This window comes from Salmo trutta, unplaced genomic scaffold (genome assembly GCF_901001165.1).
Source record: "Salmo trutta unplaced genomic scaffold, fSalTru1.1, whole genome shotgun sequence".
Taxonomy (NCBI): domain Eukaryota; kingdom Metazoa; phylum Chordata; class Actinopteri; order Salmoniformes; family Salmonidae; genus Salmo; species Salmo trutta.
Window position 1 is genome coordinate 1,353,403 of NW_021823195.1, and position 26,059 is coordinate 1,379,461.

The 26,059-nt window shown below is 42.4% G+C and overlaps 1 protein-coding gene across 1 annotated transcript in view; it reads left to right on the forward strand.

Annotated features, from left to right (window-relative positions):
* LOC115189580 (phytanoyl-CoA hydroxylase-interacting protein-like) overlaps positions 1-20,958 on the forward strand; it is a 30,270-nt gene extending 9,312 nt beyond the window's left edge. The window contains exons 3-5 of the mRNA XM_029748201.1: positions 6,367-6,541; positions 18,529-18,646; positions 20,055-20,958. Coding sequence (XP_029604061.1) covers positions 6,367-6,541; positions 18,529-18,646; positions 20,055-20,598 — 837 coding nt within the window. The 3' untranslated portion in view covers positions 20,599-20,958. The remainder of the gene's footprint in view (positions 1-6,366; positions 6,542-18,528; positions 18,647-20,054) is intronic.
* The last annotated feature ends 5,101 nt before the right edge of the window (positions 20,959-26,059 follow it).

Genomic DNA, 26,059 nt, shown 5'->3' on the forward strand with positions numbered 1-26,059 from the left:
GTCCCATGGTGTTTATACTTGCGTACTATTGCTTATACAGATGAACAAGGTACCTTCAGGCATTTGGAAATTGCTCCCAAGGATGAACCAGACTTGTGGAGGTCTACCATTTTTTTCTGTGGTCTTGGCTGATTTCTTTTGATTTTCCCATGATGTCAAGCAAAGAGGCACTGAGTTGGAAGGTAGGCCTTGAAATACATCCACAGGTACACCTCCAATTGACTCAAATGATGTCAATTAGCCTATCAGAAGCTTCTAAAGCCATGACATCATTTTCTGGAATTGTCCAAGCTGTTTAAAGCCACAGTCAACTTAGTGTATGTAAACTTCTGACCCACTGGAATTGTGATACAGTGAATTATAAGTAAAATAATCTGTCTGTAAACAATTGTTGGAAGAATTGCTTGTGTCATGCACAAAGTAGATGCCAAAACTATAGTTTGTTAACAGGAAATTTGTGGAGTGGTTGAAAAATGAGTTTTAATGAGTCTAACCTAAGTGTATGTAAACTTCAACTGTATGTGTATGTAACACTATCCCTAATAGATCTCTGACCTTTGGGTTCTGCTCTCAATGATTTGATGGTGCAGATCAGCTGTTAATCCCTTAAGCCTCCATTAGCGTTTCTGAGCCTGGCTACAGGGTAGAGGCTAGAGGATAGTGGCTAGAGGCTAGTGGGTAATAGCTGAGCCTGTAGAGGCTAGTGGGTAATAGCTGAGCCTGTAGAGGCTAGTGGATAATAGCTGAGCCTGTAGAGGCTCGAGCCTAGTGGGTAGTGGATAATAGCTGAGACTGTAGAGGCTAGTGGATAGTGGGTAATAGCTGAGTCTGTAGAGGCTAGTGGATAGTGGGTAATAGCTGAGCCTGTAGAGGGTAGTGGGTAGTGGGTAGTGGGTAATAGCTGAGGCTGTAGAGGCTAGTGGGTAGTGGGTAGTAGCTGAGCCTGTAGAGGCTAGTGGATAGTGGGTAGTAGCTGAGGCTGTAGAGGGTAGTGGGTAATAGCTGAGTCTGTAGAGGCTAGAGGCTAGTGGATAGTGGGTAATAGCTGAGACTGTAGAGGCTAGTGGATAGTGGGTAATAGCTGAGGCTGTAGAGCTACTCTTGGCAGGAACTAATGGGGATCCATAATAAACCCCAGGAAGAGTAGCTGCTGCCTTGGCAGGAACTAATGGGGATCCATAATAAACCCCAGGAAGAGTAGCTGCTGCCTTGGCAGGAACTAATGGGGATCCATAATAAACCCCAGGGAGAGTAGCTGCTGCCTTGGCAGGAACTAATGGGGATCCATAATAAACCTCAGGAAGAGTAGCTGCTCCCTTGGCAGGAACTAATGGGGATCCATAATAAACCCCAGGAAGAGTAAATCAAATCAAATTAAATCAAATTTATTTATATAGCCCTTCGTATATCAGCTGAAATCTCAAAGTGCTGTACAGAAACCCAGCCTAAAACCCCAAACAGCAAGCAATGCATGTGAAAGAGGCACGGTGGCTAGGAAAAACTCCCTAGGAAAAACTCCCTAGAAAGGCCAAAAACCTAGGAAGAAACCTAGAGAGGAACCAGGCTATGAGGGGTGGCCAGTCCTCTTCTGTTTGTGCCGGGTGGATATTATAACAGAACATGGTCAAGATGTTAAAATGTTCATAAATGACCAGCATGGTCAAATAGTAATAATCATTGTAGTTGTCGAGGGTGCAACAAGCACGTCCGGTGAACAGGTCAGGGTCCCGTAGCCGCAGGCAGAACAGTTGAAACTGGAGCAGCAGCATGGCCAGGTGTACTGGGGACAGCAAGGAGTCATCATGCCAGGTAGTCCTGAGGCATGGTCCTAGGGCTCAGGTCCTCCGAGAGAAAGAAAGAAAGAGAGAAAGAAAGAGAGAATTAGAGAGAGCATATTTAAATTCACACAGGACACCGGATAAGACAAGAGAATACTCCAGATGAAACAGACTGACCCTAGCCCCCCGGCACATAAACTACTGCAGCATAAATTCTGGAGGCTGAGACAGGAGGGATCAGAAGACACTGTTGCCCCATCCGATGATACCCCCGGACATGGCCAAACAGGCAGGATATAACCCCACCCACTTTGCCAAAGCACAGCCCCCACACCACTAGAGGGATGTCTACAACCACCAACTTACCGTCCGAAGACAAGGCCGAGTATAGCCCACAAAATTCTCCGCCATGGCACAACCCAAGGGGGGTGGCGCCAACCCAGACAGGAAGACCACGTCAGTGACTCAACCCACTCAAGTGACGCACCCCTCCCATGGACGGCATGGAAGAACACCAGTAAGTCAGTGACTCAGCCCCTGTAATAGGGTTAGAGGCAGAGAATCCCAGTGGAAAGAGGGGAACCGGCAAGGCAGAGACAGCAAGGGCGGTTCGTTGCTCCAGCCTTTCCGTTCACCTTCACACTCCTGGGCCAGACTACACTTAATCATAGGACCTACTGAAGAGATAAGTCTTCAGTAAAGACTTAAAGGTTGAGACTGAGTCTGCGTCTCTCACATGGGTAGGCAGACTATTCCATAAAAATGGAGCTCTATAGGAGAAAGCCCTACCTCCAGCCGTTTGCTTAGAAATTCTAGGGACAATTAGGAGGCCTGCGTCTTGTGACCGTAGCGTACGTATAGGTATGTACGGCAGGACCAAATCGGAAAGATAGGTAGGAGCAAGCCCATGTAATGCTTTGTAGGTTAGCAGTAAAACCTTGAAATCAGCCCTTGCCTTAACAGGAAGCCAGTGTAGGGAGGCTAGCACTGGAGTAATATGATCAAATTTTTTGGTTCTAGTCAGGATTCTAGCAGCCGTATTTAGCACTAACTGAAGTTTGTTTTGTGCTTTATCCGGGTAGCCGGAAAGTAGAGCATTGCAGCAGTCCAGCCTAGAAGTAACAAAAGCATGGATTAATTTTTCTGCGTCATTTTTGGACAGAAAGTTTCTGATTTTTGCAATGTTACGTAGATGGAAAAAAGCTGTTCTTGAAACAGTCTTGATATGTTCTTCAAAAGAGAGATCAGGGTCCAGAGTAACACCGAGGTCCTTCACAGTTTTATTTGAGACGACTGTACAACCATCCAGATTAATTGTCAGATTGAACAGAAGATCTCTTTGTTTCTTGGGACCTAGAACAAGCATCTCTGTTTTGTCCGAGTTTAAAAGTAGAAAGTTTGCAGCCATCCACTTCCTTATGTCTGAAACACAGGCTTCTAGCGAGGGCAATTTTGGAGCTTCACCATGTTTCATTGAAATGTACAGCTGTGTGTCGTCCGCATAGCAGTGAAATAGAGTAGCTGCTGCCTTGGCAGGAACTAATGGGGATCCATAATAAACCCCAGGAAGAGTAGCTGCTGCCTTGTCAGGAACTAATGGGGATCCATAATAAACCCCAGGAAGAGTAGCTGCTGCCTTGTCAGGAACTAATGGGGATCCATAATAAACCCCAGGAAGAGTAGCTGCTGCCTTGGCAGGAACTAATGGGGATCCATAATAAACCCCATGAAGAGTAGCCGCTGCCTTGGCAGGAAATAATGGGGATCCATAATAATCCCCAGTAAGAGTAACCGCTGCCTTGACAGGAACTAATGGGGATCCATAATAAACCCCAGGAAGAGTAGCCGCTGCCTTGGCAGGAACTAATGGGGATCCATAATAAACCCCAGGAAGAGTAGCTGCTGCCTTGACAGGAACTAATGGGGATCCATATTAAACCCCAGGAAGAGTAGCCGCTGCCTTGGCAGGAACTAATGGGGATCCATAATAAATCCCAGGAAGAGTAGCCGCTGCCTTGACAGGAACTAATGGGGATCCATAATAAACCCCAGGAAGAGTAGCTGCTGCCTTGGCAGGAACTAATGGGGATCCATAATAAACCCCAGGAAGAGTAGCTGCTGCCTTGACAGGAACTAATGGGGATCCGTAATAAATACAAAATACAAATAAAGCTTACTTTAGGGTTAGAAGACAGACTGTAGCTTCCAGCAGGGTAGCCTACACTGCATCATGGTTTACTACATCCTGCTTTCTGCATCAGTCCATGTCCCCATGAAACGGATTTGTCTGTCCTTGTATTTCAGGATGTCCCCACTGAAGTGGTTGTCTGTCTGTGTTTCAGGGTGTCCCCACTAAGCTGGTTGTCTGTCCTTGTGTTTCAGGATGTCCCCACTGAACTGGTTTCTGTCCTTGTGTTTCAGGATGTCCCCACTAAGCTGGTTGTCTGTCCTTGTGTTTCAGGATGTCCCCACTAAGTGGTTTGTCTCTGAGTGTTTCAGGATGTCCCCACTAAGCTGGTTGTCTGTCCTTGTGTTTCAGGATGTCCCCACTAAGCTGGTTGTCTGTCCTTGTGTTTCAGGATGTCCCCACTAAGCTGGTTGTCTGTCCTTGTGTTTCAGGATGTCCCCACTAAGTGGTTTGTCTGTCTGAGTGTTTCAGGATGTCCCCACTAAGCTGGTTGTCTGTCCTTGTGTTTCAGGATGTCCCCACTAAGCTGGTTGTCTGTCCTTGTGTTTCAGGATGTCCCCACTAAGCTGGTTGTCTGTCCTTGTGTTTCAGGATGTCCCCACTAAGTGGTTTGTCTGTCCTTGTGTTTCAGGATGTCCCCACTAAGTGGTTTGTCTGTCTGAGTGTTTCAGGATGTCCCCACTAAGCTGGTTGTCTGTCTCTGTGTTTCAGGATGTCTTCACTAAGCTGTTGTCTCTCCTTGTGTTTTATTATTTCCTCATTAACCTCTCTGGGAAATGTGAGACGCTAGCGTCCCACCCGCTGGACGCACTATTCAACAGCCAGTGAAATAGCAGGGCGGCAAATTCAAAACAACAATAATCTCATAATTCAAATTTCTCAAACATACAACTATTATACACCATTTTAAAGATTAACTTCTCGTTAATCCAACCACGTTGTCCGATTTTCAAAAAGGTTTTACGGCGAAAGCATAGCATTAGATTATGTTAGGACAGCGTTGAGACAAGAAAAACCACAGCCATTTTCCAAGCAAGGAGAGGCGTCACAAAAACCAGAAATACAGCTAAAATTAATCCCTAACCTTTGATGATCTTCATCAGATGGCACTCATAGGACTTCATGTTACAAAATACATGTATGTTTTGTTCGATAAAGTTCATATTTATATCCAAAAACCCCATTTTACATTGGCGTGTTCAGAAATGTTTTGCCTCCCAAAACTTCCGGTGAATGAGCACATCAATTTACAGAAATACTCATCATAAACGTTGATAAAATATTAAACTGTTATTCAAAGAATTATAGATGCACTTCTCCTTAATGCAACCGCTGTGTCAGATTTCAAAAAAACTTTACAGCGAAAGCACACTTTGCAATAATCTGAGTACAGCGCTCAGAGATGAAACCAAACCCACCATTTTGTGGAGTCAACAAAACTCAGAAATAACATTATAAATATTCACTTACCTTTGATGATCTTCATTGGAATGCACTCCCAGGAATCCCAGTTCCCCAATAAATGTTCATTTGTTTCGATAAAGTCCATATATATGTCCAAATACCTCCTTTTTGTTCGCGCGTTTGGTAGAGTACTCCAAATGCACTGTGCTCTCGCAGTTAGTTAAGACGAAAAGTCAAAAAAGTTATATTACAGACGATGTATAGAATGTCAAACGATGTATAGAATCAATCTTTAGGATGTTTTTATCATAAATCTTCCATAATATTCCAACCGGACGATTCCTTTGTCTTCAAAAAAGAAAAGGAACACAGCTAACTCTCACGGGAGTGCGCGCCACTGAACTCATGTCATTTTCTCAGTCATCTACTTCCAGGAGCTCTTATTCTCTCCCCATTCACAGTAGAAGCATGAAACAACGTTCTAAAGACTGTTGACATCTAGTGGAAGCCTTAGGGAGTGCAAAATGAACCCTAAGTCACTGTATATTGGATAGGAATCACTTGAAAAACTACAAACCTCAGATTTCCACACTTCCTGGTTGGATTTTTCTCAGGTTTTTGCCTGCCATATGAGTTCTGTTATACTCACAGACATCATTCAAACAGTTTTAGAAACATCAGAGTGTTTTCTATCAAAATATACTAATAATATGCATATCCTACCTTCTGGGCCCGAGTAGCAGGCAGTTTAATTTGGGCACGTCATTCATCTGAATTTCCGAATACTGCCCCCTGTCACTAAAAAGTTAAACTGGTTGTCTGTCTCTGTGTTTCAGGATGTCCCCACTAAGCTGGTTGTCTGTCTCTGTGTTTCAGGATGTCCCCACTAAGCTGGTTGTCTGTCCCTGTGTTTCAGGATGTCCCCACTAAGCTGGTTGTCTGTCTCTGTGTTTCAGGATGTCCCCACTAAGCTGGTTGTCTGTCCCTGTGTTTCAGGATGTCCCCACTAAGCTGGTGGCGAAGGCGGTGCCACTGCCCATGACAGTGAGAGGCCACTGGTTCCTGAGCCCCAGGACAGATTACACTGTAGCTGTCCAGACTGCCTCCAAGCAGAGTGACGGGAACTATGCCGTCTCTGAATGGAGTGAGATCATTGAATTCTACACTGCAGGTGAGAACAAGGGGAGGAGAGACGGGGTGACAAACAGAGAGAGAAAGAGTGATGAAATAGAGGAGAGACGGGGTGACAAACAGAAAAGAAAGAGTGATGAAATAGAGAAACGGGAGAGGGAGTGCATGAAGATGTAGAAAGAGGTGGAGGGATAATTAGAGAGAGCTGGTGGGCGAGAGAGAGTTTAATTGAGGGAAGAACCGTGTCCATGAGCAGACAGACAGCTGATGGTTTAGAGTTACATAGCAGCAGAGATGTGACAGGGATTTCTTAACGGAGGGCTAGAATAGCACCAAAGTCATCATCATAGAGACAGACGGCTCCAATCCTCCAGGGTCACAACAACCAACTGACAACCAACTGGCAACCAAATGACAACCAACTGGCAACCAACTAACAACCAACTGGCAACCAACTAACAACCAACTGGCAACCAAATGACAACTTCCTCCGGTTTTAATCCCCTGTTGAATAGCTTATCAAAAAGTGCAAGTTTGGTCTGTTTCAAGCAGTGCCCAAGAACACAAAGGCAACCTGCCTAAATGACTACAGACCCGTAGCACTCATGTCCGTAGCCATGAAGTGCTTTGAAAGGCTGGTCATGGCTCACATCAACACCATTATCCCAGAAACCCTCGACCCACTCCAATTTGCATACCGCCCTAACAGATCCACAGATGATGCAATCTCTATTGCACTCCACACTCCCTTTCACACCTGGCCAAAAGGAACACCTATGTGAGAATGCTGTTCATTGACTACAGCTCAGCATTCAACACCATAGTGCCCTCAAAGCTCATCACTAAACTAAGGACCCTGGGACTAAACACCTCCCTCTGCAACTGGATCCTGGACTTCCTGACGGGCCGCCCCCAGATGGTAAGGGTAGGTAACAACACATCTGCCACGCTGATCCTCAACGCTGGAGCTCCCCAGGGGTGTGTGCTCAGTCCCCTCCTGTACTCCCTGTTCACCCACGACTGCATGGCCAGGCATGACTCCAACACCATCATTAAGTTTGCAGACGACACAACAGTGACAACGATGAGACAGCCTATAGGGAGGAGGTCAGAGACCTGGCCGGGTGGTGCCAGAATAACAACCTATCCCTCAACGTAACCAATACTAAGGAGATAATTGTGGACTACAGGAAAAGGAGGACCGAGTACGCCTCCATTCTCATCGACGGGGCTGTAGTGGAGCAGGTTGAGAGCTTCAAGTTCCTTGGTGTCCACATCACCAACAAACTAGAATGGTCCAAACACACCAAGACAGTCGTGAAGAGGGCACGACAAAGCCTATTCCTCCTCAGGAAACTAAAAAGATTTGGCATGGGTCCTGAGATCCTCAAAAGGTTCTACAGCTGCAACATCGAGAGCATCCTGACTGGTTGCATCACTGCCTGGTATGGCAACTGCTCGGCCTCTGACCGCAAGGCACTACAGAGGGTAGTGCGTACGGTCCAGTACATCACTGGGGCCAAGCTTCCTGCCATCCAGAACCTCTACACCAGGCAGTGTCAGAGGAAGGCCCTAAAGATTGTCAAAGACCCCAGGCACCCCAGTCATAGACTGTTCTCTCTACTATCGCATGGCAAGCGGTACCAGAGTGCCAAGTCTTGGACAAAAAGGCTTCTCAAATGTTTTTACCCCCAAGCCATAAGACTCCTGAACAGGTAATCAGATGGCTACCCGGACTATCTGCATTGTGTCCCACCACCCCCAACCCCTCTTTTACGCTGCTGCTACTCTCTGTTTATCATATATGCACTGTCACTTTAACCATATCTACATGTACATACTACCTCAATCAGCCTGACTAACCAGTGTCTGTATATAGCCTCACTACTGTATGTAGCCTCTCTACTGTATATAGCCTCTCAACTGTATATAGTCTCTCTACTGTATATATCCTCTACTGTATATAGCCTCTCTACTGTATATAGCCTCTCAACTGTATATAGCCTCTCTACTGTATATATCCTCTACTGTATATAGCCTCTCTACTGTATATATCCTCTACTGTATATAGCCTCTCTACTGTATGTAGCCCCTCTACTGTATATAGCCTCGCTACTGTATATAGCCCCTCTACTGTATATAGCCCCTCTACTGTATATAACCTCTACTGTATATAGCCTCTCTACTGTATATAGCCTCTCTACTGTATATAGCCTCACTACTGTATATAGCCTCGCTACTGTATATAGCCCCTCTACTGTATATAGCCTCGCTACTGTATATAGCCCCTCTACTGTATATAGCCTCGCTACTGTATATAGCCCCTCTACTGTATATAGCCTCACTACTGTATATAGCCCCTCTACTGTATATAGCCTCTCTACTGTATATAGCCCCTCTACTGTATATAGCCCCTCTACTGTATATAGCCTCACTGCTGTATATAGCCCCTCTACTGTATATAGCCCCTCTACTGTATATAGCCTCTCTACTGTATATAGCATGGGTGTCAAACTCTGGCCCGCGGGCCAAATTTGGCCCGCGGGGTAATTATATTTGGCCCGCGAGACAATACCAAATTACTACTGGAGCTGGCCCGCCGGTATTATACAGCGCATTCACCGCTAATACTACGAATCCCATAATGCTCTGCTGTTGTTTTCGCGCGCCAATCAGGACAGGACCCAGAAACGCCCTCTCCTCTGTGACAGTAGTCATAGCAACATAGACGCTACAACTGAATCCTACAGATGAAGAACCGTATATGTGACATTTTTCAAAAAAAAGCTCTCGTGGAATAACCGTTTATGTGCACCACTCAGAATGGACGGATAAGCGCACAACTTTTCTGTTGCTGATGAAAATCGCCGAAATGTGGGAAAGAAACGTAAAACAAAACTAAAAGAATGGAAAGACAGGCAAAGGAAGATCTTACGGAATGCTGGAAAACCCTATACAAATCGTAAGGGTCAAGAAAAAACTGTGAAAAGCTGTCCAAAAGAGGTATGTGGAAGAACCGTATATCAAACAATCAAGCTAGCTAGCTATAGAGTACAGTAACTAACATGTATGTTCTGGGTTGTCTAATTTGTAACTATAGAGAAAACATATTAGCTAAAGTTCGTTGGCTACTAATTTATACACTATCGTTACAAATGTTATTGCTAGATTATAGAAGAAACATAGCTAGCTACTTTTTGTCCATCCACCGGATGATTCGACATGGCTACAGTAGCTAGCTAGTTATATGTAACGTTACACTGTATCCTGCAGGGAAGAGCGTGTTCCACGACGTGCAGAAAGGATTGTGGAAAGTTGACTGATGAGCGCAAGCTGCATCTGTTCAACAGTTTCTACACTGTCCCATACGATAAACAACAAGCGTTGATTCTCTCCGGCTTAGAACAGGTTAGAAATAGGACAAAACTCCTATTATTATAATAGCTATATTGAACACTTGCATAGTTTAACTTTGACAGTAATGATACGTACATTAACGTTAACTCTAAAAGTGCAGTGTTACACAATGGTGCAACACAAACTCATTCTGTGTATAGGTTGGGAGTGTGTGAAAGATGGGGGTCCTGATCAAGCAATACCCTGAATGTGCTACAGTATATGTTTTACTATCAATAAATGTATATGTTCTACAAAGAGAAGAATACCACATCATCTGCAAAATTCTGGGTTTATAGGGACATTTTCAAACAGCAGTCTCAATTTCGGCCAACCCAGGAGTGACACCTGTGGCAAATGTGACGCATTCTTCACTAAGATGTCAGCAGCAACATCTGAAGAGGAGAAGAGGAAGATTGCAGTTGAAAGTGAGTTGCACCATCGAAAAGCCGAAAAGGCCTACACACAGCTTCAAAGTGACACTGAGTGGGCTAAAGCCAATGCTGACTGCCATGTCATTTCTGTGGATCTATAGGGGGTGATGTACACCCCTAATCTGACCCACTCCAATGTCTACTATCAGCGGCAGCTGTCAAATTTTAACCTTTGCATCCAGGAACTTGGAAAAGAAGATCCTGCATACATGTGTGTTTGGCATGAGGGGATTGCACACCGAGGGTCCATTGAGGTAGCAAGCTGCATATTGAAGTGGGTGAAGACAAAATTCACGCCACTCACCAAACCAGAGGTGCGCAAGTTGATCATCTTCAGTGACAGATGCTGTGGGCAGAATAACAACTGGCGGATGCTCAATCTGATGTCGATGCTCGTCTCTATGGGTTACTTTACCCAAGTTGAGCAGAAGCTCATGGTCTCTGGTCATTCTTTTCTTCCTTGTGATCGATCTTTTGCCACCATCGAGAAGAGGTGCAAGGAGTCAGTCCTTCATACACCTGATGATGTTTCAAAGATGATACTTGAAGCACAACCAGCGAAACCATTCAAGGTGATGAGGATGCAATGTGAAGACTTCAGGCACCTTCCAGATTCTGTCCTCAAGCGACCAGCTGGACTACAGATCACCTCAGTGAGGTGGTTAAAAGTCACAGGTATTGCACAGAAAATAGTTTACTAACATCCCATCAACATGCAACATGTTGTTCTAACAATAAAATATCCTAATGATTCCCTTTTTTTATTCATTACAATATACAGTACATCTCTCTGTCACCACATTTAGCATTAACTCTAAGCAGTTAACTTATTTACTGCTGTCACCTCAGTACAGAAGGACATTTCTTGCCTTTAGCATGGGTTTAACGCAATTCAAAACTTAATTGCTGATCATAGTGTTAAACGCAAAGAGAATGGTTTTCTGAACGTTTTGTAATATTGACCTTAGGGACCTGCACAATGGACATGCATATTGGCACATCACATTGATCCATATTTGATATGTACAAGTTGTGCTTCTTTTGATTGAATTAATTTAATTGTATTCTATTTTTGTAGTTATTCTATGGTATGTTCACATTGAGGGCTTCATTTTAAATGAGACTAAGATTTCATGACTCAACTTTTAAGAAAAGTCATCAGTGCTAAAGTTGATAGACCACCTTTAAATGAACCTCCATACAAATTAATTAACTACATATTGCATTTAAGTTATTTACATGAAGGGCATCTGTACTTGAAAGTACTTAAAACATCATATCAGCTGTTAAAAAAGGACATCTTACAAGTGTCATGCAAAATGTCACATATACTGTTCTTCCACAAACTGAAATCATCGCTGGAGATATACTGTTCTTCCACATTCTAAAAATTAAAACAGCAATAAAATAAGTATTTTTTGAAATAACAAAAAAATATCAATTGTTGTTGGAAGATATGAGTATGGTGAATTATTTGTCAACCATAAAACACCTAATGTGGTACACACAATTAATAATATAAAAATAACTGATTATCTTAAAATGGAAAAATTGTCACATATATGGTTCTTCGTCTGTAGGATTCATGTCAGCGCGCTATCCCTTCCCAAAAATGGCGAAAATGGGCACATCAGATTAGATCAGTGTGCAATAATTAACGTTTTCTTTGTGCACTTTTTCTTGCTACAAGGCATGGGCTTGAATGGTTGATTGATTTATTATCATTTTATTTGTAAAATTATTAGCCAGTGGAAAAAGTTTATTTTGGTATTTAAATCAGAAGGCTGCAAATAGAAGAGGCATACGATTTTTATTTAAATTTTATTTATTTAATAAATGAATGCCATTGATTTGTTTTTTCATTTGAAATTCGATTTTGCATGTCTCCACTATTAAATTCTATATTGTATGGTAATAAGCGATGCTTGTTCCATATTCAATGTTAAAGCAAAACTTGTTTGGGTCCATATTAAAAGGTTCATTTGTTCAATGTTGGCCCGCGACTTTGTTCAGGTTTTACATTTTGGCCCACTGGGTATTTGAGTTTGACACCCCTGGTATATAGCCTCTCTACTGTATATAGCCCCTCTACTGTATATAGCCTCTCTACTGTATATAGCCTCCCTACTGTATATAGCCTCACTACTGTATATAGCCTCTCTACTGTATATAGCCTCTCTACTGTATATAGCCCCTCTACTGTATATAGCCCCTCTACTGTATATAGCCCCTCTACTGTATATAGCCCCTCTACTGTATATAGCCTCTCTACTGTTTATAGCCCCTCTACTGTATATAGCCCCTCTACTGTATATAGCCTCTCTACTGTATATAGTCTCTCTACTGTATATAGCCTCTCTACTGTATATAGCCTCTCTACTGTATATAGTCTCTCTACTGTATATAGTCTCTCTACTGTATATAGCCTCTCTACTGTATATAGTCTCTCTACTGTATATAGCCTCTCTACTGTATATAGCCTCTCTACTGTATATAGCCTCACTACTGTATATAGCCTCTCTACTGTATATAGCCTCTCTACTGTATATAGCCTCTCTACTGTAAATAGCCTCTCTACTGTATATAGCCTCTCTACTGTATATAGCCTCTCTACTGTATATAGCCTCTCTACTGTATATAGCCTCTCTACTGTATATAGCCCCTCTACTGTATATAGCCTCTCTACTGTATTTCACTGTCTTTTTACTGTTGCTTTTATTTCTTTACTTACATATTGTTCACCTAATACCTTTTTGCACTATTGGTTAGAGCCTGTATTCAGCATTTCACTGTGAGGTCTACTACACCTGTTGTATTCAGCATTTCACTGTGAGGTCTACTACACCTGTTGTATTCAGCATTTCACTGTGAGGTCTACTACACCTGTTGTATTCAGCATTTCACTGTAAGGTCTACTACACCTGTTGTATTCAGCATTTCACTGTAAGGTCTACTACACCTGTTGTATTCAGCATTTCACTGTAAGGTCTACTACACCTGTTGTATTCAGCATTTCACTGTGAGGTCTAATACACCTGTTGTATTCAGCATTTCACTGTAAGGTCTACTACACCTGTTGTATTCAGCATTTCACTGTAAGGTCTACTACACCTGTTGTATTCAGCATTTCACTGTAAGGTCTACTACACCTGTTGTATTCAGGATTTCACTGTGAGGTCTACTACACCTGTTGTATTCAGCATTTCACTGTTAGGTCTAATACACCTGTTGTATTCAGCATTTCACTGTAAGGTCTACTACACCTGTTGTATTCAGGATTTCACTGTGAGGTCTACTACACCTGTTGTATTCAGGATTTCACTGTGAGGTCTACACCTGTTGTATTCAGCATTTCACTGTAAGGTCTACTACACCTGTTGTATTCAGCATTTCACTGTGAGGTCTACTACACCTGTTGTATTCAGCATTTCACTGTTAGGTCTAATACACCTGTTGTATTCAGCATTTCACTGTGAGGTCTACTACACCTGTTGTATTCAGCATTTCACTGTAAGGTCTACTACACCTGTTGTATTCAGCATTTCACTGTAAGGTCTACTACACCTGTTGTATTCAGCATTTCACTGTGAGGTCTACTACACCTGTTGTATTCAGCATTTCACTGTGAGGTCTACACCTGTTGTATTCAGCATTTCACTGTAAGGTCTACTACACCTGTTGTATTCAGCATTTCACTGTAAGGTCTACTACACCTGTTGTATTCAGCATTTCACTGTGAGGTCTACTACACCTGTTGTATTCAGCATTTCACTGTTAGGTCTAATACACCTGTTGTATTCAGCATTTCACTGTGAGGTCTACTACACCTGTTGTATTCAGCATTTCACTGTAAGGTCTACTACACCTGTTGTATTCAGCATTTCACTGTAAGGTCTACTACACCTGTTGTATTCAGCATTTCACTGTGAGGTCTACTACACCTGTTGTATTCAGCATTTCACTGTGAGGTCTACACCTGTTGTATTCAGCATTTCACTGTAAGGTCTACTACACCTGTTGTATTCAGCATTTCACTGTAAGGTCTACTACACCTGTTGTATTCAGCATTTCACTGTGAGGTCTACTACACCTGTTGTATTCAGCATTTCACTGTGAGGTCTACTACACCTGTTGTATTCAGCATTTCACTGTGAGGTCTACACCTGTTGTATTCAGCATTTCACTGTAAGGTCTACTACACCTGTTGTATTCAGCATTTCACTGTAAGGTCTACTACACCTGTTGTATTCAGCATTTCACTGTGAGGTCTACTACACCTGTTGTATTCAGCATTTCACTGTTAGGTCTACTACACCTGTTGTATTCAGCATTTCACTGTGAGGTCTACTACACCTGTTGTATTCAGCGTTTCACTGTGAGGTCTACTACACCTGTTGTATTCAGGGCACGTGACAAATAAACTTTGATTTGATTCAAATTATTATTATTTATTATTTCCCAGACTACTCTACTCTGCATTATTATTTCCCCCCAGACTACTCTACTGTGCATTATTATTTCCCAGACTACTCTACTGTGCATTATTATTATTTCCCCCCAGACTACTCTACTGTGCATTATTATTTCCCAGACTACTCTACTGTGCATTATTATTTCCCAGACTACTCTACTGTGCATTATTATTTCCCCCAGACTACTCTACTGTGCATTATTATTTCCCCCAGACTACTCTACTGTGCATTATTATTTCCCCCAGACTACTCTACTGTGCATTATTATTTTCCCCCAGACTACTCTACTGTGCATTATTATTCCCAGACTACTCTACTGTGCATTATTATTCCCAGACTACTCTACTGTGCATTATTATTTTCCCCAGACTACTCTACTGTACATTATTATTCCCAGACTACTCTACTGTGCATTATTATTTCCCAGACTACTCTACTGTGCATTATTATTTTCCCCCAGACTACTCTACTGTGCATTATTATTCCCAGACTACTCTACTGTGCATTATTATTTCCCAGACTACTCTACTGTGCATTATTATTCCCCAGACTACTCTACTGTGCATTATTATTTCCCAGACTACTCTACTGTGCATTATTATTTCCCCCCAGACTACTCCACTGTGCATTATTATTTCCCCCAGACTACTCTACTGTGCATTATTATTATTCCCCAGACTACTCTACTGTGCATTATTATTTCCCCCAGACTACTCCACTGTGCATTATTATTCCCAGACTACTCTACTGTGCATTATTATTCCCAGACTACTCTACTGTGCATTATTATTTTCCCCCAGACTACTCTACTGTGCATTATTATTATTTCCCAGACTACTCTACTGTGCATTATTATTTCCCAGACTGCTCTACTGTGCATTATTATTATTCCCCAGACTACTCTACTGTGCATTATTATTCCCCCCAGACTACTCTACTGTGCATTATTATTATTCCCAGACTACTCTACTGTGCATTATTATTCCCCCCAGACTACTCTACTGTGCATTATTATTTCCCAGACTACTCTACTGTGCATTATTATTTCCCCAGACTACTCTACTGTGCATTATTATTCCCCAGACTACTCTACTGTGCATTATTATTTCCCCAGACTACTCTACTGTGCATTATTATTTCCCCCAGACTACTCTACTGTGCATTATTATTCCCAGACTACTCCACTGTGCATTATTATTTCCCCCCAGACTACTCTACTGTGCATTATTATTTCCCCAGACTACTCTACTGTGCATTATTATTTCCCCCAGACTACTCTACTGTGCATTATTATTTCCCAGACTACTCTACTGTGCATTATTATTTCCCCCAGACTACTCTACTGTGCATTATTATATTCCCAGACTACTCTACTGTGCATTATTATTTCCCCCAGACTACTCTACTGTGCATTATTATTTCCCCAGACTACTCTACTGTGCATTATTATTTCCCCCAGACTACTCTACTGTGCATTATTATTTCCCAGACTACTCTACTGTGCATTATTATTTTTCCCAGACTACTCTACTGTGCATTATTATTTCCCCCCAGACTACTCTACTGTGCATTATTATTCCCCCCAGACTACTCTACTGTGCATTATTATTTCCCCCAGACTACTCTACTGTGCATTATTATTTCCCCCAGACTACTCTACTGTGCATTATTATTTCCCCCAGACTACTCTACTGTGCATTATTATTCCCAGACTACTCTACTGTGCATTATTATTTCCCCAGACTACTCTACTGTGCATTATTATTTCCCCAGACTACTCTACTGTGCATTATTATTTCCCCCAGACTACTCTACTGTGCATTATTATTTTCCCCCAGACTACTCTACTGTGCATTATTATTTTCCCCCAGACTACTCTACTGTGCATTATTATTTCCCCCAGACTACTCCACTGTGCATTATTATTCCCAGACTACTCTACTGTGCATTATTATTCCCAGACTACTCTACTGTGCATTATTATTTCCCCAGACTACTCTACTGTGCATATTATTATTTCCCAGACTACTCTACTGTGCATTATTATTTCCCCAGACTAGCTCTACTGTGCATTATTATTATTCCCAAGACTACTCTACTGTGCATTATTATTCCCCCAGACTACTCTACTGTGCATTATTATTATTCCCAGACTACTCTACTGTGCATTATTATTCCCCCCAGACTACTCTACTGTGGCCATTATTATTCCCAGACTACTCTACTGTGCATTATTATTTCCCCAGACTACTCTACTGTTGCATTATTATTTCCCCAGACTCTACTGTGCATTATTATTCCAGAACCTGTGCATTATTATTTCCCCCAGACTACTCTACTGTGCATTATTATTTCCCAGACTACTCTACTGTGCATTATTATTTCCCCCAGACTACTCTACTGTGCATTATTATATTCCCAGACTACTCTACTGTGCATTATTATTTCCCCCAGACTACTCTACTGTGCATTATTATTTCCCCAGACTACTCTACTGTGCATTATTATTTCCCCCAGACTACTCTACTGTGCATTATTATTTCCCAGACTACTCTACTGTGCATTATTATTTTTCCCAGACTACTCTACTGTGCATTATTATTTCCCCCCAGACTACTCTACTGTGCATTATTATTCCCCCCAGACTACTCTACTGTGCATTATTATTTCCCCCAGACTACTCTACTGTGCATTATTATTTCCCCCAGACTACTCTACTGTGCATTATTATTTCCCCCAGACTACCCTACTGTGCATTATTATTATTTCCCAGACTACTCTACTGTGCATTATTATTCCCAGACTACTCTACTGTGCATTATTATTTCCCCCAGACTACTCTACTGTGCATTATTATTCCCCAGACTACTCTACTGTGCATTATTATTATTCCCCAGACTACTCTACTGTGCATTATTATTATTTCCCAGACTACTCTACTGTGCATTATTATTTCCCCCAGACTACTCTACTGTGCATTATTATTATTCCCAGACTACTCTACTGTGCATTATTATTATTTCCCAGACTACTCTACTGTGCATTATTATTTCCCCCAGACTACTCTACTGTGCATTATTATTTCCCCCAGACTACTCTACTGTGCATTATTATTATTTCCCAGACTACTCTACTGTGCATGATTATTTTCCCAGACTACTCTACTGTGCATTATTATTCCCCAGACTACTCTACTGTGCATGATTATTTTCCCAGACTACTCTACTGTGCATTATTATTCCCCCAGACTACTCTACTGTGCATTATTATTTCCCCCAGACTACTCTACTGTGCATTATTATTCCCAGACTACTCTACTGTGCATTATTATTCCCAGACTACTCTACTGTGCATTATTATTTCCCAGACTACTCTACTGTGCATTATTATTCCCAGACTACTCTACTGTGCATTATTATTTCCCAGACTACTCTACTGTGCATTATTATTCCCAGACTACTCTACTGTGCATTATTATTCCCAGACTACTCTACTGTGCATTATTATTTCCCCCCAGACTACTCTACTGTGCATTATTATTATTTCCCCCCAGACTACTCTACTGTGCATTATTTTCGCAGACTGCTCTACTGTGCATTATTTTCCCAGACTGCTCTACTGTGCATTATTTTCCCAGACTACTCTACTGTGCATTATTATTTTTCCCAGACTACTCTACTGTGCATTATTTTCCCAGACTACTCCACTGTGCATTATTTTCCCAGACTACTCCACTGTGCATCTGGAACAGTTGCTGGAGAAGGCTGAGGGGGTAGCTGGGAGGATGTTGAGCTTCTCAGTGTTTTATCGGAACCAGCAGGAGGACTACTTCAATAAAACGAGGTACGTACAGCATTATCTCTTACAGCATTTCCTCTCAACCTTTAAAGCTGAACAGCTTTCTATTGGTAATGAGAGAGTAGATGGTAGTACTGAATTCATACTAGTATTGGTAATAGTATTGTATTGATACTAGTATTGGTAATAGTATTGTATTGATACTAGTATTGGTAATAGTATTGTATTTATAATAGTATTGGTAATAGTATTGTATTGGTAATAGTATTGTATTGATAATAGTATTGATAATAGTATTGGTAATTGTATTGTATTCTTAATACTATTGGTACTAGTATTGTATTGATAATAGTATTGGTAATAGTATTGTATTGATACTAGTATTGGTAATAGTATTGTATTCTTAATAGAATTGGTACTAGTATTGTATTCATAATAGTATTGTATTGATAATAGTATAGGTAATAGTACTGTATTCATAATTGTATTGGTAATAGTATTATATTCTTAATAGTATTGGTACTAGTATTGTATTGATAATAGTTTAGGTAATAGTGTTGCAAGATCGAATCCCTGTTACGGCTGTGTACGGGAGGCGAAGTCAGGTGCATGAGAGCAGAGTAGATTTAACAGGCACACTTTTATTCCGGTCAAGAAAGAGGCACAAAATGACATCAAAGTTCCCAAAAGAAAACACGGAACATGTACAAAAGTATAGCGCGAGAACATCGCACATAACAATAAACAATAAGACACAAAGACATGATGGGGAACAGAGGACTAAATACATGTAGATTAATTGGGGAATGAGAACCAGGTGTGTATGGAACAAGACAAAACAAATGGACATATGAGAAATGGAGCGGCGAAAAATAAGAAAATAAGAATTTGTTCTTAACTGACTTGCCTAGTTAAATAAAGGTAAAAAAATAATTGTATTGATAATAATATTGCTCTCCTGTGATCCAGATAGCAGCCAGTAACAGACTAATGTAGCACTAAAAATATCTGATCTGTTTTTTTATTTATATATAGTATTATCTCAGATAGAAATATCTGATCTGGTTTATTATTTATAGTATTATCACAGTGATGAGCACTCAGGTCAAAGCCTCTCCTCCTCAGCAGACACTGACAGCTTATGGTTCTGCATTATGGAACCTCTTACCTCTCTCAGTATCTGTCAAATGATTAAGATTCTCAAAGTGTGACTCTGTTGAGATGCATTCTGACATTGTAAAAGTGACCCGTGGTGAGTAACGAGGAAAGGTTTGTGTTCCTAAAAGCTATTTTTGCTTGTCCTTCAAGCAGGATAGGACTAATGGGAAATTGACCTGTTGTAGACTCAGAGTTCTGTTTCCTTGCTGATTGTCTGTCTCTGTGTTTGATAGTGTTTGCACGCTGGTTGATTAACGTGGTCTGGTGTGGTGATAAGCCCCTCTTGTGATTCCAGAGAGACACAGGACAACCGGATGCTCCCGGCTGTAAAGGACAACAGTGGCAGCCACGGCTCTCCCATCAGTGGCAAGCTGGAAGGCATCTACTTCAGCTGCAACACGGAGTTCAACACAGGCAAGCCCCCGCAGGACTCCCCCTACGGACGCTACCGCTTCGAGATCCAGGCCGAGGCCCTGTTCAACACCAAGACCAACCTGTACTTCGGGGACTTCTACTGCATGTACACAGCCTACCATTACGTGATCCTGGTGCTGGCCCCAGAGGGCTCCCCAGGGGACCTATTCTGTAAGGGCCGCCTCCCGGCACTGGACATCTCAGACAACCGCTTCCTGACATGCACCCAGGAGGAGGAGGAGGAGGGGCGGCTGGTGTTCCACCACGCCCAGGATGTGACTCTGGAGGTGATCTACACCGAGCCCGTGGACCTGGCCCTAGGCAGCGTGGAGGAGATCCAAGGACACCAGCTCAGTAGCATGTCCACCATCAATGCTAAGAAGGACCCCAGTTGCAAGACCTGCAACATTAGCGTGGGACGCTAACCGGCTAACTGTGGGGGAGGGAGGGGTGTTACTACGAGGTCCCTGCAGTTCTACGGATAATAATACTTCTCTACCCCTATTGGCTGTGGTGATTCTCTAACCCTACTGGCTGTGGTGATTCTCTAACCCTATTGGCTGTGGTGATTCTCTAACCCTATTGGCTGTGGTGATTCTCCAACCCTATTGGCTGTGGTGATTCTCTACCCCTACTGGCTGTGGTGATTCTCTACCCCTATTGGCTGTGGTGATTCTCTAACCCTATTGGCTGTGGTGATTCTTTAACCCTACTGGCTGTGGTGATTCTCTAACCCTATTGGCTGTGGTGATTCTCTAACCCTATTGGCTGTGGTGATTCTCTAACCCTATTGGCTGTGGTGATTCTCTAACCCTATTGGCTGTGGTGATTCTCTACCCCTATTGGCTGTGGTGATTCTAACAGACATCAGTCATATTATACAGGTGCAATGTAATGATATGCCAAAGGTAACAACACCTTGACCAAGCTGCTAGAAACAAGCTGTGGTAACAGCTTCAACAAGGCATAATGAATTAGTATTATGTAACATTGTCTTGTAATGGAATGTAATTACTGGATCATTCTAATATTATCTTGTAATGGAATGTGATTACTGGATCATTCTAATATTATCTTGTAATGGAATGTGATTACTGGATGATTCTAATGTTATCTTGTAATGGAATGTGATTACTGGATCATTCTAATGTTATCTTGTAATGGAATGTGATTACTGGATCATTCTAATGTTATCTTGTAATGGAATATGTTTACTGGATCATTATAATGTTATCTTGTAATGGAATGTGATTTCTGGATGATTCTAATGTTATCATGTGATGGAATGTGATTTCTGGATGATTCTACGGCAGGGATTCATTCCGATCGCAGGTTATAGGTATTGCGGTTTTTAAAGACAAGTTCCTATGGAGCTGATATATGCAGCGTTTCCAGTGAATGGGATCTCCACGAATGAAGGAACAATGCCTTTAAACCTGCGATGGGATTGAATCCCTGCCTGAAGCATGGCAGGTTGCAGCATTACACTGATGTCAGTCTGATGTCTGATGGGTTCTGTGTTATATGTATTACCATCATTAAACAGAAACTACATTATCCTGCGTTCAACATAATAAACATCACAAAACCAACATAGAAAAATATTTATTTTTACTGTATAAAAAATAGGCGAACCAGACTGTGATCACAGCCAAGGGATAGATTTAGAAACATTCTAAACTAAATAACTGGTAAGTCAGTAAATGCTAAATGAGCGTGCGGTAAAGCTAACATTCAAACTGGTAAGTCAGTAAATGCTAAATGAGCATGCAGTAAAGCTAACATTCAAACTGGTAAGTCAGTAAATGCTAAATGAGCGTGTGGTTAAGCTAACATTCAAACTGCTAAGTCAGTAAATGCTAAATGAGCGTGCGGTAAAGCTAACATTCAAACTGGTAAGTCAGTAAATGCTAAATGAGCGTGCGGTAAAGCTAACATTCAAACTGGTAAGTCAGTAAATGCTAAATGAGCGCGCGGTAAAGCTAACATTCAAACCGGTCGTGTTAGAGGATGTGTACAACAGATCCTAACCAGGACGCATGATCGGATAGAAATGAGTCACATTTAACCACAGCTGACTGAATCACAACAATTCAACAGTTGATGTTGGTTGACATGCAGAGACACAAAACAAGATTGAATTCTACTGCAACCAGCTGTTCCAATCTGACATGGTTCTGATTGGGGATTCTTGATGACAGGGCAGGTTTGCACAGAGTTGAATTTTGAGCCATTTATAGCGGTGTCTCATGCCGTACACTCTTAGAAAAAACAGGTGGTATCTAGAACCTAAAATTGATCTTTAGCTGTCCCCATTGGAGAAACCTTTAAAGAACTATTTTTGGTTCCAGGTAGAACCCTTTTGGTTCCCTTTTGGTTCCAGGTAGAACCCTTTTGGTTGCAGGTAGAACCCTTTTGGTTGCAGGTAGAACCCTTTTGGTTGCAGGTAGAACCCTCTTGGTTGCAGGTAGAACCTTTTTGGTTGCAGGTAGAACCCTTTTGGTTCCAGGTAGAACCCTTAGGTAGAACTCTTTTGGTTCCCGGCAGAACTCTTTTGGTTCCCGGTGTCGTGACGTTGTATTAGTTAATGTGCGAACTGATGCTCATCGAATGATTAACGGTTTATAATTGCGTGATTAAATGAATTAAGCAATGAATCAAGCAATTATCAACTCATTAACCTGGGGCACCATGGGAACATTGTTTTGATTGAGTTTCTATTTCCCAAATTAACTCAAAGGATATCAGAATATCGATTTTACAACAGTCGCTAAATTAATCAATTTCCTCTACAGTCTCATTCTGAACGTCGCATAATCCGGGAATCTGCACGGACCCGGGCTTCACCAATGCATTTACCACACCAATCTTAGTTGATTATTTATTTACTAGCAAGCTAAAATGATGATAAAAATACACATACACAAAACACAGTCTAGCTATTGATTAGGACTTAGTATAACGGGCCAACACACTATGGCGCGTGTTACCCAAAATGGGGATTTAAAAGAGAGAGAAACAAAGGAAGTACACGAGAGAAATATACATTTGGGTTCATTTGTCAGCTATGCTTATTTAAAACCTAGCCTTGCCCCGAACTGCCGCTCTTATGGGTCAGAATATAATGATGTAATTACGTGTTGGAGGTCTCAGGTGGGAAGCTCCGCGTGGGTCCTTTAGGCTTCTCAATGACGCACTTCTCCGGCGCAACTCTCTGGTTGTCCTCACGATGTCAGTGTCCTTGGCTTAGTGGTCTGATCCCTCGCGGTGTTCTGAGGACAGACAGCTCTGTAGCTCAGAGCTCACAGCGTCGGACTCGAATGGTGAAGATACCACGATTTGATGGAGAGTGGAGACTGGGTGGTTCGGCTTGAATTCACCCGCTTAGACACAGCTACTCGTCCGTAGCTCGTGTAGAAAAAGATTTCTTTGTCTTCAACCTTGTGTTTCGTTTTGGGGTTCGTCGACTTTGTTAGACCTTCGCTGCAGCTTAGGGTCAATTAGTCTCCTATGTTAATTCTTCACTCTCCTGTCTTATACCCTCGGGTCAGAAGTGGGTGTAACTGCCTTTAGGGCAATTCTCTGGGCGGACCAAGTAAAGGGGCAAGGCTTAGATTTTTACTAAAATCCAATTTTAGACACTAACTTCACATTTCATCTTTACCAAAACATTCTGTTTGATTTGGATATTTTCCACACAACGTACAATGTATAAACATCAGGCATATACTGGGAAAACTCTTAAAGGTACAATGTTTTCATAATAACGTCATCTCTTAACCTTTAAAAACAATACAAAAGTTACATACATTGTAATATTCCACCTCTCGTCATGACCACCATTGTGGCTGACGGAAACCATTGTTCCAAAGTCCCTTTATTGCATGTTTAATGTTCTGAGGCCAGTTCTCCATTGTTAGGACAAAGGAATTTCTCTGTGGCCTAAGGTTTATTATGGGCGTGAGGTGTCATAAACCCCCACATCTTCAGACCCCTAGATCTCTCCTCCTCTGTTGGGGGTTTGGGAGATAATCTGTAGGGTGGTGGTCTCCTGTACCCTGACCTGATCAGGACAGTCATGACAGTCCCCCTCTGGTAGGTTCAACTTGGAATGATTCTGCATGTTGCAACCCACAATAAGAATGACCATCGGATGTCCTGGTCTGTGGATCATCAGAGCAGCCCCCCCCCCTTTGGTGGTTCCCCCTGGTAGGCTTTCCGCAAGCTGTGGATCACCACCAGAATGGACCTAGGAGGTCTGGCAGTGGCTCTGTGTTCCGGCCCGTCGTCCGGTTATCCCGGTTAGTGGACCTAGGCAGTAACTTGGCAGACGTTAATAACGCACAACACTCAGGCAATACATCATTACATTTCCTCCCCAAACGAGCGGCGTCTTGGCTCTAAGGCTTCCTAAGTGTCAAAGGTAATGAAACGAAAAATTTGAATAAAAATATAAAAGTATACAAAATATGTCTACCACACCTTAATCATCTAATATGGACTATGTTCTATATATGTCCAAGGTCTTGGCTAAATAGCTCTATCATGGCATTGTCTCTAATGTCATGTCTAGGGTGATCCTACTTGCAGGTGGGTAGTTAAGGCACTTGGAAAAACTTGGCCCCTGAAGGCCAAAGCTTACATTAGGGACATTACTGGGCTGACCTAGCGAGTTCGGGAGAGGAGGCTGGGACTGGGCCCTGTAAGAGGGTTTCCGGATCCATTGCCAACTTTCCAAAAATCGGGATCGCTTCCGTCCCACGGGTGATCCTAGTATAAGACCTCATTAGGTCTTCCATTGCACGTGTGCGCCTGTGTACGTAGTAGGTGCACACGCCAAGGGAAATGAGACCAAGGATCATGGTAACAGTCAGGATACTGTCCGGCACCGTCCAAGAGCGGGCGACAGACCAATCTTTTGGTCTGTAGTCAGTCGGGTCGACTAACAGTGCCTTATCCAGTACGCTAAGATCAACAGTCATGGGTCCCTCGTACTGGATTTGGTATTGAATGGCTTGTGGTAACTCAAGGGAACGTTTAGCAAAAGCGTCCGGCATTTCAATCTCTGTGTCTATCCGGTCGTCGGGAAGGTGGTATAGAGCGAGGTCGTCTACGTGAATAATCGCCCCCTCTGGTACCGTAACAAAAACAGTCTGGTTGGGGAGGTTCAATTGGGTGATGGAGTCATGGCGTTCGTAAGTCATAGTGGCGGACGCGAACGGTGTGTTGACCAACCATCGGTTCCCTACCACCTCCACTTGTGTGGTGGTGGCCCCATCCCTGGCTGTTAGTTTGGCTCTACAGCGTTCTTCGCTGGTGATAGCTTTAATACCACAAAGACGCTCAGTGTTATCCCTGACAAATGGTTTGCTAGGACAAAGGTAGTGGACATCTTTGGTTAGAGTACACATTAGCAGGTTAGGGGTGAGATAGAAATCTGGGTTGTTTTCCTGGTAAGCTACAACTGGGGGCGTGGCAATCTTTACGTGGGTACTGTCACGCCAAAATCCTACATTGAGAACCGTTTTCAATCTATAGATATTCTCCAGTTCAACAACCGGCAGCGTCAGTAGAAAACCCACTTCATTACGATCAACATCAATGTGTATTGGGATGGCCGACCCCAGACTATAGGCCAAATGTGATTGTAACGGCCTTAGTGTGGTTGAAGTAGCTGAGGTCAATATGTCGTGCACCATTGAGAGGGGCACTAGATATGAGGGGATTCTATTCATGGCCAAGTGGTCCATAGAAGAGCTAACTTCACGGAGAAAATCCTCCAGTAACAATCGAACCAATTGGACATGGGCATAGTCATGGTTCATGACCTCTGCTAGCTTTCCTACAGACAGGATAGTTTTGTTCAGGAGAGTAGCGTGTGTGTTG